The sequence below is a fragment of the Sitophilus oryzae genome, unplaced genomic scaffold (assembly GCF_002938485.1).
Source record: "Sitophilus oryzae breed Bouriz unplaced genomic scaffold, Soryzae_2.0 scaffold_381_pilon_pilon, whole genome shotgun sequence".
Lineage (NCBI taxonomy): Eukaryota > Metazoa > Arthropoda > Insecta > Coleoptera > Curculionidae > Sitophilus > Sitophilus oryzae.
This window is the reverse complement of record NW_022146953.1, coordinates 3,010,757-3,025,709: the sequence shown is the minus strand read 5'-3', so window position 1 is coordinate 3,025,709 and position 14,953 is coordinate 3,010,757. Positions and strand designations below refer to the sequence as shown.

At 34.5% G+C, this 14,953-nt stretch overlaps 1 protein-coding gene across 2 annotated transcripts in view; it reads left to right on the top strand.

Annotated features, from left to right (window-relative positions):
- The window catches only part of LOC115885459 (phosphofurin acidic cluster sorting protein 1), a 42,955-nt gene that overhangs the window by 5,987 nt on the left and 22,015 nt on the right, over positions 1-14,953 (top strand). For both annotated transcript variants that reach the window (XR_004050736.1, XM_030904376.1), the window contains exon 3: positions 11,681-11,838. Coding sequence is in view for 1 of the 2 variants with exons in the window: in XM_030904376.1 (XP_030760236.1) it covers positions 11,681-11,838 (158 nt within the window). In the remaining variant the exon portion in view is untranslated. The remainder of the gene's footprint in view (positions 1-11,680; positions 11,839-14,953) is intronic.

The following is a 14,953-nucleotide window of genomic DNA, read 5'->3' as shown; positions in this document are numbered from 1 at the left end:
TAAATCGGAAAAAAAGTTTATAATAATATCGTGGGCGTACAGCGAAAATCCACTAAGTCACATTTTTGGTTGAATTGGATTAAACACATCACTATATAATATATTATAATATAATATAAGGATGCCGAAATTGGACTTAATGGGTTTTTCATGTTAAAGACGGTGAAAAACTGGACATAGTGGTGTGTTTAATCCAATTCAACCAAAAATGTGACTTAGTGGATTTTCGCTGTACGCCCACGATATAGTGTCTAATATTGTATAGATAATGAATGGTACGGAACCCTTCGTGCTCGAGTCCGACTCGCATTTGACCAATTTTTTTTTCTTTATTTTATTTGAATTTTTTTAAACCCACTGAAGTATATTATATTGTCAGTAATGTAGTGGGTTGTAATTATTTATTTATACTTACTCTCCGATATTGGTAAATAATTAAATAAATAAATATTAAAACAACAGATATACCAAAAAATAAATCAAAATCTTCGGTTATTTTTAACCCATCGTTTCATTTAATATTTACTATCTATTTTTAACCAAGAAACGATACACCATTTTGTTCGATTTTATGAATAATAATAGCGCAAAGAAGCGAAAAAAAAAACAACGTCTTTAAACAAAATGAGTTTGGCTCTCGGGGCTATTTTCGTTTAAAGAAAGAAAACATGATTTGAAAATCGATAAAGACCTTATATTTGAATAAATTATGGTGAGTCTCGCAGCTTTTTTTTCGCTACATCATAATATTATTAAATGTTTACTAGGGCGATTAGAGTGAATTGGTTTTTAAATTTAATGTATGGTGTGTTGGTAGTTGCGTAGTAGTTATTCAGTTATTTAAGTAGGGATGTTCGAAAAACATCGATATTTGTTATCGATACTATTTAAAAATTAATTACTTATTTTGACATTCAGTGTAAAATTCTTTTATGATTGACGCGGTCAGTGGCCAACAGGGATAGATGGGGAAGTGGAAACCGGCCCGGGAATCACAGGCAACCGGCCCGAATCCACAAAAACAAAATGACCATAACGAAGAAGCATCTTTTATTTATTTAATATACAGGGTGTCCCAGAAATAAGTGCAATTATTTTAACTGGTAGTATATTTCGGCCTCAGAAACACGCCTACCTATCAGTTTTTTTTTGCGAAAATTCGGAATTTTTTGAAAAAAATTTTGGAAATGTTTTTAGTTTTAAGTTAAAAAACATAATTTCTTGATAATCTGGCAACGTAGGTAGTAGATTAAATTTACATGAAAGAAAATCCGGAAAAGATCCAGTGGTTCTCAATATTTAAGCAAAAAAGCATTTTTTTGTTTAAATTTTCAAAGTAAAATAAATCGGTTATTTTGGACTTACATACTTGAAAAACGGTAAAGAGAAAAAATGTTTCTTTTGACCAAATCTACCCCCCTTAAAATACTTGCACTTATTTCTGGGACACCCTGGGTAAGGGTCACCCTTACTTTTGCCCCCGATTTTTTAAAAATATTGAAATTGTCTTTATCAAAATTTTTATAAAGATCAATATCGGGTCGGACATCTGAATTTTTACTAGAAAATAGCTCAGTTTCGCAGGGTTCTACTGTTTTATTTCCATTATCGGTAACTTCCTGATTCATTCAGTTCAGCTGGCCCAATCCTCTGTGAAATACATTATTTTTAGCGTTATATTAACTTTCTTACAGATTGTAGAAAGAAATTCTTTCTTTTCTGGTACAGCCTCGTCAGGTAGTATACGTGTTTTAATTTTGGTATAATTCTGATCACGTAACTTTTCCTCGTTTCTACATTTGGCATCTTGTATGATAATGCCATGACTCAAACGAAAAAAACCTAGGCAATACCTAAGCAGTGGATATAAATGTGTTCTGAGACAGATGCTATGTTACGGTCCGTAATAAGAATATTTGGATTTTGGAGATATATTAATATTTTATTATCTAATCTAGTTTAAACCTCATTTAACTCTTCTGTCTGTCTCATTAATTTTTAGTAAAATTATTCTAGCAAAATGTAAACAACAACTTAGACTTAACTTTTTGATCTCAGACTTGCGAAGCATAGAGATAGCCATCTTCGTGTTTTCTCTGTCAACCGCGTCAAATTCGCCTTTTTACTCAGAGGAGCTCGAAAAGTATTGCACGGAATACGTCTATGAAGGAGGAATACGTCTATGAAGTTTTTTTTCCAAAAAAAAAATGTTGAAAATCGTTCTTTTTATAGCTTCTTAATCTTTGATATTGCGGCACAAAAAGAGATGCAAATACAGAAAAATTTAGGCATTGACCATTTGAACTCATGGTTAAGCCGCTACTGCCTATATCAAAAAATGAAAAATCTGAACAATATCGATATTTTTTAAATTTTGTTCATCCCTACTAAAATGGATCTCTATATAACGAAGTGTGGATACCTACTTGCCTCTCATTCAGATATCTAAGTATAGACAAATTTTATTTACAAACAACACAGATTGAAACCTCAAAACTTTAAATATTTACTTCTTGTAAATTACGAAAAGCATATTGTTTATAATTAGTTTTGTTTACTTTCGGTTAAATCAGAAGTCATAATTCTTTTTTTTTATAAACAACATTTGTTTATTTAATTATATCTATAATTGTTCAGTTGATGATTGGTTTGATAAAATACAGGTTTATACAGGGTAGCCCATCGAAAACGTTCCGCAAGGCATAACGGTCAGGGTAATGTTTTTTTCAGAAAATTCAAAAACACGTCAATTTTGTTTGTTGGGGGGACAAATTTTTCCCCAAAAATGATTGCAAAATCTTCAACCCTCTAAGCGGGGATGTCATCTCCCAAGTTTTTGAATTTCTAGAATTTTCTATTCTCTATACTTTCCCGCTTCGTTTTTGAAAATCTGAGGTATTCGTATTGGGCCAAGTTGCCATGGGCAGTACGCTGAGTAAAAGAAAATTAGTCAATGAGACCGGCGTGAATCGTACAAGTAGTGTCCAAAGGATATTAAAAAAACACAAGTTCCACCCTTACAAAATTCTGTTGGTACAAGAACTCAAAGAAGACAATTTTGATCGTCGCTTGCAATTTTGTGAATTTATGAGTGAACGAGTAGCGAATGATAATAATTTCCTATTTAATGTGTGTTTTTCTGATGAGTGTACTTTCTTTTTGAACGGTGTAGTTAATCGGCACAACTGTCGGTACTGGGCTGAGGACAACCCCAGGGTTTTTCACGAGGTGCACACACAAAACCCTCAGAAATTGAACTTGTGGGCTGGTATTTTTGGAAATTCTATTGTAGGTCAGTTTAACGATATTTGCTGTACTCCATTCGCGAACTTCGAGTTCCGGGCTTTACGCCCTGGGGCTACTCGAGAACGGTTCTGAAAGGAGCTATGCGCGATAGCCTCGTGCCTCCATATGGCGCGGAACAGTTCTGGAACTTTATGACTCAATTGAAAGGAGTGAGAGTATCGCGTTCTTAAACAGTTCAGAGCTGCTCAACTGCGTGAAAGGAGGACAGCAATTGAGAAGAATTTCAACGCACAAGTCAGCTATCTAGCAAATACCGCATCTGATCGTTGAACCTTGTAGCAAGTGAAAAAATGCGTAAACTTCTAGAAATAATAAGAAAAAACCTGAAATTGGTCGAAATAATTTATCCTTATCATTTACTCTGATAAATGTTTAAATAAACTTTTCAAATTTCAATCCTTCATATTTTCTCAATGACGCGACCGATTTTCAAAAACGAGGCGGGGAAATATAGAGAATAGAAAGCTCTTTTCATTGCAGCGCCACTTGACCCCCCTTCCCATTTGAAAAAAGTTGGGGGATGACACCCCCGCTGAGAGGGTTGAAGATTTTGCAATCATTTTTGGGGCAAAAGTTGTACCCCTCACAAATAAAATTGACGTCATTTGGATTTTTTGAAAAAAATACCCTGGCCGTTATGCCTTGCGGAACGTTTTCGATGGGCCACCCTGTATTTATATGTTCTTGTATTTTTTTCGAACTTCACACAGGGTTTTTTAATTTTGTTTTTGAGTGTTTTTTGACACCAATTTTTTGATTTTAAAATTTTCAATAAAAAAAAGCAAAGGTTTGGGAGTATGCTCTCCCTCTTTTTTTGAGAAGTTGTTCGTTCTTTGTCTATATTGCATTATTTAAAGATTTTAGAGAGTTTGTCATAAATAATGAATTGTTGAAGGTACAAATTCTTTCAGGTTTATACACTGGCGGGTTGCTGTTGGCTACATCCGCGGCTATTCTGGACGAAGCCCACAATCCTGGGCGACTCTGGTTCTTGGCTGCAAATTGGGGCTTTAGGCTCCCGTTTGCTCCTTTTATTTTCCATCATTTATTTTCGTTTCTTCATCAATTTTTTTTCCATCTCCTGGGTTGCACACGGTGCCTCGTTGCATCGTTTGCTTCCTGGTTTTTTGTGTTTTGGGATCGATTTCTTCGCTTCCTGATTCCTTACCGTACTGATGAAGCCTGAAGGCAGTTACATCAGTGTGCACTAGTGTAGGTGTGGTTGTGTGAGTGTGTGAGTATGCGTGTCTGCACTGGTGTACACCGGTGTATACTGTTACGAGTTGTTGAGGGCTGAGCCGTTTAATCTTTTTCTTCTTCTTATACATTTCCCTCATTATTTCTTTCTTTGTTCATATTGGTACCACGGCAAGGGCGGGTTGCTGTTGGCTACCTCCGCGGCTGTTCTGGACGAAGCCCACAATCCTGGGCGACTCTGGTTCTTGGCTGCAAATTGGGGCTTTAGGCTCTGTTTGCTCCTTTTATTTTCCATCATTTATTTTCGTTTCTTCATCAATTTTTTTTTTCCATCTCCTGGGTTGCACACGGTGCCTCGTTGCATCGTTTGCTTCCTGGTTTTTTGTGTTTTGGGATCGATTTCTTCGCTTCCTGATTCCTTACCGTACTGATGAAGCCTGAAGGCAGTTACATCAGTGTGCACTAGTGTAGGTGTGGTTGTGTGAGTGTGTGAGTATGCGTGTCTGCACTGGTGTACACCGGTGTATACTGTTACGAGTTGTTGAGGGCTGAGCCGTTTAATCTTTTTCTTCTTTCTTATACATTTCCCTCACTATTTCTTTCTTGTTCATATTGGTACCACGGCTAAGGGCGGGTTGCTGTTGGCTACCTCCGCGGCTGTTCTGGACGAAGCCCACAATCCTGGGCGACTCTGGTTCTTGGCTGCAAATTGGGGCTTTAGGCTCCCGTTTGCTCCTTTTATTTTCCATCATTTATTTTCGTTTCTTCATCAATTTTTTTCCATCTCCTGGTTGCACACGGTGCCTCGTTGCATCGTTTGCTTCCTGGTTTTTTGTGTTTTGGGATCGATTTCTTCGCTTCCTGATTCCTTACCGTACTGATGAAGCCTGAAGGCAGTTACATCAGTGTGCACTAGTGTAGGTGTGGTTGTGTGAGTGTGTGAGTATGCGTGTCTGCACTGGTGTACACCGGTGTATACTGTTACGAGTTGTTGAGGGCTGAGCCGTTTAATCTTTTTCTTCTTTCTTATACATTTCCCTCACTATTTCTTTCTTGTTCATATTGGTACCACGGCTAAGGGCGGGTTGCTGTTGGCTACCTCCGCGGCTGTTCTGGACGAAGCCCACAATCCTGGGCGACTCTGGTTCTTGGCTGCAAATTGGGGCTTTAGGCTCCCGTTTGCTCCTTTTATTTTCCATCATTTATTTTCGTTTCTTCATCAATTTTTTTTCCATCTCCTGGGTTGCACACGGTGCCTCGTTGCATCGTTTGCTTCCTGGTTTTTTGTGTTTTGGGATCGATTTCTTCGCTTCCTGATTCCTTACCGTACTGATGAAGCCTGAAGGCAGTTACATCAGTGTGCACTAGTGTAGATGTGGTTGTGTGAGTGTGTGAGTGTGCGTGTCTGCACTGGTGTACACCGGTGTATACTGTTACGAGTTGTTGAGGGCTGAGCCGTTTAATCTTTTTCTTCTTTCTTATACATTTCCCTCACTATTTCTTTCTTGTTCATATTGATACCACGGCTAAGGGCGGGTTGCTGTTGGCTACCTCCGCAGCTGTTCTGGACGAAGCCCACAATCCTGGGCGACTCTGGTTCTTGGCTGCAAATTGGGGCTTTAGGCTCCCGTTTGCTCCTTTTATTTTCCATCATTTATTTTCGTTTCTTCATCAATTTTTTTTCCATCTCCTGGGTTGCACACGGTGCCTCGTTGCATCGTTTGCTTCCTGGTTTTTTGTGTTTTGGGATCGATTTCTTCGCTTCCTGATTCCTTACCATACTGATGAAGCCTGAAGGCAGTTACATCAGTGTGCACTAGTGTAGATGTGGTTGTGTGAGTGTGTGAGTGTGCGTGTCTGCACTGGTGTACATTTGGTGTATACGGTTACGAGTAGCTAATTTTTTTATAGCTTTATATCTACTTTAATTCTGTAATACTTAAAATATGTTTTAAACGTGTATCTTTTTATTACCCTTGAGTATTTTACTCTACAATCTTTAATTTTTGTTAAATTAACAAAAGGTATATCACACATCCACCTAGATTTTTTCAAATAATAAAGATCTACTGACGCAAAATCATAAAAATTAAAATATCTAGGAAAATCTTTGTCTGAGGGGTAAGCAACTTTAATAATATTTTGAAGATATATAAATTCCCCATTCAACACCGGAGATCTTCACTAAGAACAACAAATTTTCAATCATATACATAGAACTTGTTATTGTTAGAAACAAATGCAATACGACATAGTTGTTGAAGATTTTACAGCTACGGATGTGTTAGGTATAAATATAGATAATAATTTCATATGCAAACAAACAATCTGCACTTCCCAAAGCGCGCATCACACATTTCGAATATCTAAATAATATTATAATTACAAATTATAAACAAATTATATTAATAAGCCGAGATAATGATATGAGTTGTTTAATAATATACGAGTTCATTTAATTGAATTCAAGATTTATAAATATCTTTACACTGAATGTCAAAATAAAACATATATGATCTAAATAATATTTGTTACCATACCAGTAAATACATGATACTTCGATAACAGCCTAGAGAAATATTTAATATTTTTAAAAAAATTATGTTTATTCGTCTAATCTGTCTCTATTTATTTTGTTTAAGTAAAGTTTATTGAATATACAGGGTGTCCCAATATTCCGTAGATATAGAACTATTACGTATTTTTGGAACCAAAATAAGTTAATTGTAAAAGTAAGTTAATAATTTTGTCCGCTAGAGGGCATCAAACTTTTAAAAAAATCAGGTATTTTAGGAACCGTTTATTCCGATTTGAATGAGTTTTTGGGTGTCTATGTTTTGCTAAGTGCTTTAACATTTGACCTTAACTCTCAACTGGCGGGCGTGGTGAATTTTTGTAACGTTTATGGCGTGCTGGGGTCCGACGGATCCCAATTTTTTTTTCAGTTTAAAATACATGATGAAGAGATTTTATAAAAAGCTTGTTATTTTAACACTGTTTACAATATATTCAAACTTGTGAACAAACAATTTCATTAATTTTCAATAAATTAATAAGAACGGACACAAAAATAAAGTAAAACGCATTTTTTCGGAATTTTTGACAACAGAAATATAACTTGGCTAAGAAACCCATAGAAATTAAAAACATATATATTTTATGATTTTACCGTATTATTAAAACAGTACAAAACAACTGAAATGTGAAGCTAAAGTAATAAACATAAATTATTTTCAACAAAACTGCAAACCTTGAATGTACATAACTTTTTCAAATACAGTTCATGCTAATATAGGATCTGCCTTTGCCGCACATGGATCGTGCACATTTGATTCATGAGATTTTTGTTTTTTGTCATTTCTTCATTGACATATGGTTCACATCTCTTTCTTTTCTGTTATTGATTATTCAATTTTCTCTCTTCTATAAGTAAGAGATTCAGAATCGGAGTTATGGTTACTCTTCGGAGAAAAATCAATGTCTCGATGGTCTTCATCTCACTTAAGCCTCTTTAAGTTCATCAAACCACTCAATTAATGCTTCCTCAAAATTAGCGTCCCAGTGAGGCACACTATTTAGACTACCCACCATCCTAATAATGTAACATTCTTGGCGTGGTGGTGCCACACAGACCCCAATGAAACTTTAGCCCCCGCTGCACAGTGGGCAAAAATCCAGAAGTATTTTGCAAAAATTCTTTTTTTGTACGATTTTATTCAAATTTGGTAAAAACATTCTATGCCAGTAGGCCGTGAACCCTGTTAGTTTTGGCTGACTTGAGAGTGGTTGGGGGTGGTGGAGGGGATTCATAAAATGGAAAAATCATCTTTTGACTAATACAGCTACCAAAATGCGGTAAGAATATTTTACATTTCACTAAATTTTACGATTTTTGGCAGAGCCAAGATGAAACAGACAAATATTGAGCAATTATTACTCCTCCGCCATATACAGGGTTTGTTTTATATATTGACATCCTCTGTATCTTTTTTATTCGACGTTTTCGAAAAAGTGTCTTGAATAAAAGTTTAACGGTCTCGAATACATTTTTCAAAAACAGTCTTCTTGCATATACAGGGTGCCTTAGAAATCCTGTGTGTGGCCCAACTTTCTTATTTCAAATTAGTATCCAATTTTTTATTTGATTTTTATTTTCTCCTAAAAATCCTAACTACTTTTTTGTAGCATAGCCTATACCTAATTTGAAATAAGATAGTTGAACCACGCCCAGACTTTTTGAAGCACTTTGTATATGCGAAATAGATTTTTTTGGCAAATTTATTGAAAACTACTTTCATTTGAGACAGTTTTCGGAAACGTCAAATAAAAAAGATAAAGGGGGTGTCAATGTTTAAAAGAAAACCCTAGTATACTAATCCAATGGAACTTTTATTCAAGATTGTTTGTCATTTGAATAAGTTGGGTCTCTAATAATACCAGACAATACTTTATATTTCAAGTTCTTCTCTAGCTCTAGCTACTATAACAATTAATTTATGAGAAGTATCCACATAAAGGATGTTACTATACACATACGCACGGAGGCTTACGCTTCCAATAAATTTAATTTTGCGATTTTTTGCGATTTTTTTGACTTAACTTTTCTAAGATAGAATTTATGCCACTATCAAAAAAACCTTAAATGATTATGTTCTACTTTGACCTTTACCTAGTTTTTATCCAAAAAATCAAAATAAAAGATACTTTTTTACTTATCTTCACATTAAATTTACTGCAACCGGGAATCTACGTAAAACACGTTATGACAATTTTACAATAATTTTTGACAGTAAGCTAAGGTCGTCCGATTCAATTGTTGTAATACTGTGTCACTTGAATGCAACGCCTACTATTTAAAAAATTGTAGAAAAAAGGCAGTTATTGGACACAAATTAAATGAAAATGTAGGTTTTGCGCAAAGTTCGTTTTACAGCCCCTCGAAAGAGACTCCGAATATGTTTTTTTGTTACTTTTATGTGGTTTACTCTTAACTAATATGTTTCCCATCTAATGTTATTGCCATAAATGCTAACTGTGGATGTTATTTTTTGCAACTTGGTTTGGACATACTGCCTACTGTGCGCTGGTAGGAACAATACTTAAATAATCTCCTATATGATATGCTTACTTATCTATGACACTACTGTGTATTATGATTAAATCTAATTTTTATAATTACAGTAGGTGAATGTATAAAAAAATCGTAAATATTTTTGTATCAGCTTGACATTTCTGACAGATCTATTATAAATTTTAAGGTGAATGTTTGTTGTATATCTATTATTAATATATCAATTCCAGAGCCTGCATCATAGATACATATTTATTTTTGATAAGACAGTGTCGTTTACATTTAACAGTTTTATCTCTGTTCACATGCAGGCAATTTCTTTGAAAATGTCGTAATTTAGATCTTTTCTTGATCCTATAATTTACAGGTACCTACCTACTTGACACCTATTTATTGTTTTAATGCTCTTTAATGTAAACTGTCGACTTTAAAAGCGAGGAAGCACGTGTAAATTTATTTATTTCTAATTACTTTCGGCTTTAGAAGTGTCTAGAGTAAGCTAGATACATGTAAAGGAAATTTAAAATAGTTTTTTTTATTGAATTTAAATATTTTTTTAAGGATTTCAACAAAATTCAGACTTAATTTAAAAAAATTTATAATAAACCTTTTTGTGTAATACCCTGTATGTTTAAATATCTCTTTTAAATGGATCTTAAACCATATACTGTTTGATCGAAAAAAAACGGCGTCGAAGATGGTTGAGGAATGACAAAAATCCCATCCCTAATATTGGGTACCTCCCTTTTGTACAGTAAAATTTGTCTTTTAATATAATTTTATAACTGTCGGATAAATAACTATCGAATTACTGATAGTTATCGATAAATATCGATAAGTATCGATAAAAAAATCCCATCCCTAATATTGGGAACCTTAGTTTTGTGCGAATAAATAATTATCGAATTACTGGTAGTTAACGGTTTATCGATAAATAAATCGATAGGTATCGATAAAAAATTGCATCTCTAATCTTGGGTACCTTCGTTTTGTACAGTAAAATTTGTCTTTTTATATAATTTTATAACTATTGGATAAATAACTATCGAATTACTGAGAGTTATCGATTGATATATCGATAGGTATTGATAAAAAAAACTTAAGTAAAATTTGCCTTTTTATATAATTTTATAACTGTCGAATTACCGATAGTTATCGTTTTATCGATAAATATCGATATATCAACAGGTATCGATAAAAAATCCCACCCCTAATCTTGGTACCTTCGTTTTGTGCAGTAAAATTTGTCTTTTCATATATTTTTTTGATAATTTTATAACTATCGAATTACCGATAGTTATTGGTTTATCAATAAATATTGATAGGTATCGATAAAAAAATCCCATCTCTAATCTTAGGTACCTTCGTTTTATACAGTAAAATTTGTTTATCCTATTGAATTATCGATTATTATTGGCTTATCGATAAATATCGATGTTTCGATAAGTATCGATAAAAAATCCCATCCCTAATCTTGGGTACCTTCGTTTTGCAGAGTAAAATTTCTTTCTTTTTATACAGGGTGTCCCAGAAATAAGTGCAAGTATTTTAACTAGTAGTATAATTCAACCCCAGAAACACGTCTATGGAGTTTTTTTCGCGAACAAAATTTTTTGGATTTTTTTTAGTTTTTAGTTAAAAACCATAATTTCTTGATAATATGGCAACACAGGTATTAGATTAAATTTACAAGGAAGAAAATCTAGAAAAGATCCAGTGGTTCTCAAAATTTTAGCAAAAAATCTTTTTTTTGGAAATTTTCGAAGTGAAATAATCGCGTGATTTTGGACTTCATTGAAAAACGATAAAGAGAAAATATGTTTCTTTTATCGAGATCTACCACCCCTTAAAATACTTGCATTTATTTCTGGGACACCCTGTATAATTTTATAACTATCGAATTATCGATAGTTATTGGTTTATCGATAAATATCCATATATCGATAGGTATCGATAAAAAAATCCCATCCCTAATCTTTGGTATCCTCATTTTGCAAAGTAAAACTTGTCTTTTTATATAATTTTGCTGCGTTTTAAACTGAAATTATTGATTTTTCGTTCCATACATATAGGCGTGATTTAACAGAAACAAAATATTGCTTGCAGGTGCTGCAAAAACCTCTGGATTTGGAACTGGATTTGACAGCTGACAGCGGAGGGAAGGATAAAATCTCAGGTACATGTGCCAGACTGTACATTCTCCAAGTTAGTTCGACTCCAGTCGATCAGCAAGAACCCAAGACCTACAGAGAAAATTACTTTAGGTAGGTAAAAAGTGAAACCTTAGATCGTGTAACACATAGATACATACAGTCTTTTGTGGGCATTATGGATTGCATGGCAGGGGGGAAAGTTAATCGCTGCGACCTTATTGACTTATTATGTCTTCCTTTCTCGAGTTATAACTCATCATACAGTCTCAGGGCTTTGATAAAAGCCAGTATCTGAGACGGTTTTACAGAAGTTGGCTCTCCAAGTTCGTACCAAAGTTTACGGCACCATTGGTTGCACTCAGTGATGAGGTCGGTGTTTCTCCATTTTCCCTACAGAATCTTCATTCACCTCATTGTTTCTCAGCTTCGGATAAGATGGCTATTTCTTGTTTCCGATAGTTTCTATCTCTTTCGTGGGCATGCTGAAGCCAACATTAATAACGGAATTAGGAATGCGGACCACGATCTTTACCTGCCAATCCCGAGCTCAGAACTAGAGATGTGTAGTTCCAATGAACTATTCCGACCCCGGAATGAAAGGAACTAGTTCCTGGTTTCTCAAAGAACTAGTTCCTCAGGATCTATTCCGGGATCGAGACTGTGACCGATATAGAAAAATATGCGACAGCGACGGATCGGCTAGCGCGCGTAGCCCGATGGTAGGCAGGAGTGGGGAGTGCCAGCCGTACGTTATCGGATCCGGACCTAGAGGAACTAAACTAAATAAAAGACTAGTTTACGTACGAACGGATCGGGCCAGCGCGATTGATCCTAGGCAGGAGTGGGGAGTGCCAGCCGTATGCCGTATGTTACCGGATCCGGACCTAAAGGAACTAGATTACATACACAATTACACGGCTCGTTATATCTCCGTACATTATAAAAATTATACAGATTATACTGTGAATAGTTCTGGCTGACAACGAAACGCATTAGCAAGCAAGGGGGATGTGAATGTTAGTCGGGAACTATTGTGAACTAAGGACCTAGTTCAAGGAACTATTCCTCGGGAGGAACTAGAACTAAGGAACTAGTTCCTCCCAAGGAACTAGAATTTCCACCTCTACTCAGAACTAACTAAGTACTTAAAGGCTGAATACTGTATAATGCCAAAAAAATGTACAATCATCTGCCTTTGAATATCAAGTCGCTTTCATTCTTTCCGGCATTTCGCAAAGCTCTGAAATCAAACTTACTGGAGAGAGCCCTATATGCGGTAAACGACTTTTTTGTTGATGTTTAATTATGAACAATTTTGAATTTTAAAATTTTGATCATCTCACACATTGGTGAAAAATCTAGTATTTAATATTTTATAACTCTTAAATGATTATATCCATTTACAATTTTGCTATTGTAAAAGTTTATTGATGCGCCTTTTTTTGTGTTCTGCAATGTATGTTCCATTTGTAATTTTAATGACGTAATTTTTTTTGAATTGTATTATTTGTATATTTTTTGTGCTTTTGTTTGTTTTTTAAATGCTTTGTCGATGAAGCTATTTTGGCTTTTTGTGCAATAAAGCGTTATTTATTATATTATTTATAACACTACCGAAGAATCTATATCCAGTATCCAGGAAAGTACATATAGTATTTCTCGAATATCCAAAATAGTCAAAAGTAGTTTAGTTTTTTTTGTAGCACCAAAATAAAAATATTTCGATTAAATTCAATAAATATTTATTTAGAATAAGCATGTATTGAGTCTTTTTATATCAAGGAAGACATTGAATCAATGACATAACGTCATTGGCACGCGATTGGGGCATATTTGTTGTATCCATACGCGTATTAGTGCATTTGCCAAAAATGCTCTTGTAATATTTAGAGAAGATCGTCGGTTTATTTTTGTGTATACACATTTTTACTAACAACTAAAAATATCTATCACCTTAATTACAATCGGTCGCGAAATATGTTCGGCATTTTTGACTGCCAAAAAGCTCCAGAGAAATAGGTAAACCTAGAAGTGCTCTAACACATATAAATATATCTCTTTGTCTTTATTCCTACAAGAGGAATAAGGAAATATATCATAGGATGGTATAAAATATAATATCTACAAAAAAAAACAATGTGTGAACTATGTGTCATTATTTCTGTAATCTGTACATTTTTTGTTTCCTCAATAGCCTGCAATACCACCCGAAATACACTTTTATGCAAATACCTAATACTGTTAACGCTTTTATATTTATTTAAGAAGAGAAAAAAATTTGAACCTAACCAACAATTCGTATTTATAGTGGTTTACAGTAATTTTGTCAAATTATACGAATATACAAACAAACAAGCAAACAAACAACGCTTTATTATACAAAAAGCCAAAAGAGCTACAAACAACAAAAAATACACAATACAAATAATACAATTCAAACAAATTTAAGTCTTTAAAATTACAAAAAGAATATACATGGACAATTTTAGAACAGTACACAGTAAATAGATATGATTTTAGAGTTATAAAATATTAAATACTTGACCTTTGACCAGTGTGTGAGATGATCAAAATTTTAAAATTCAAAATTGTTCATAATTAAACATCAACAAAAAAGTCGTTTACCGCATATAGGGCTCTCTCCAGCAAGTATGTTTTTAGAGCTTTACGAAATGCGGGAAAGAATGAAAGCGACTTGATATTCAAAGACAGATGATTGTACATTTTTTTGGCATTGTACAGTATTGAACCTTTAACTAGTTCTGAGCTCGGGGTTGGCAGATAAAGATCGTGCTCTGCATTCCTAAGTGGATAGTTATGAGATGGCCTTTCGGGAATAGCAGATATGTGCTTGCGGATTAAGCAAACGGATTCAAAAATGAATAAAGAAGGAAGAGTCAGTATTTTCAAGTTTTTAAAGAAATTCTGGCAGTGAGTTCTACTGTTCAGTATCAATAAATATCGAACTGCTCTCTTTTGAAATCTGAAAACACGATCAAATTTTGTTGCGCAGCAAGTACCCCAGAATGGAAGGGCATAACGAAGATGTGACTCAAAAAGGGCATAATAGGCTATTCTAGAGGTTGAGAAGTTAAGGCAGCGCTTAGTTTCTTTGATAGAGCTTCGATGTGAAAGTCCCATTTTAACGAGTTGTCTACAACAAGTCCTAAGAACTTCACAGAGTCCACGACGTCAATAGTGATGTTATTAAGTACAAAAGGTTGTA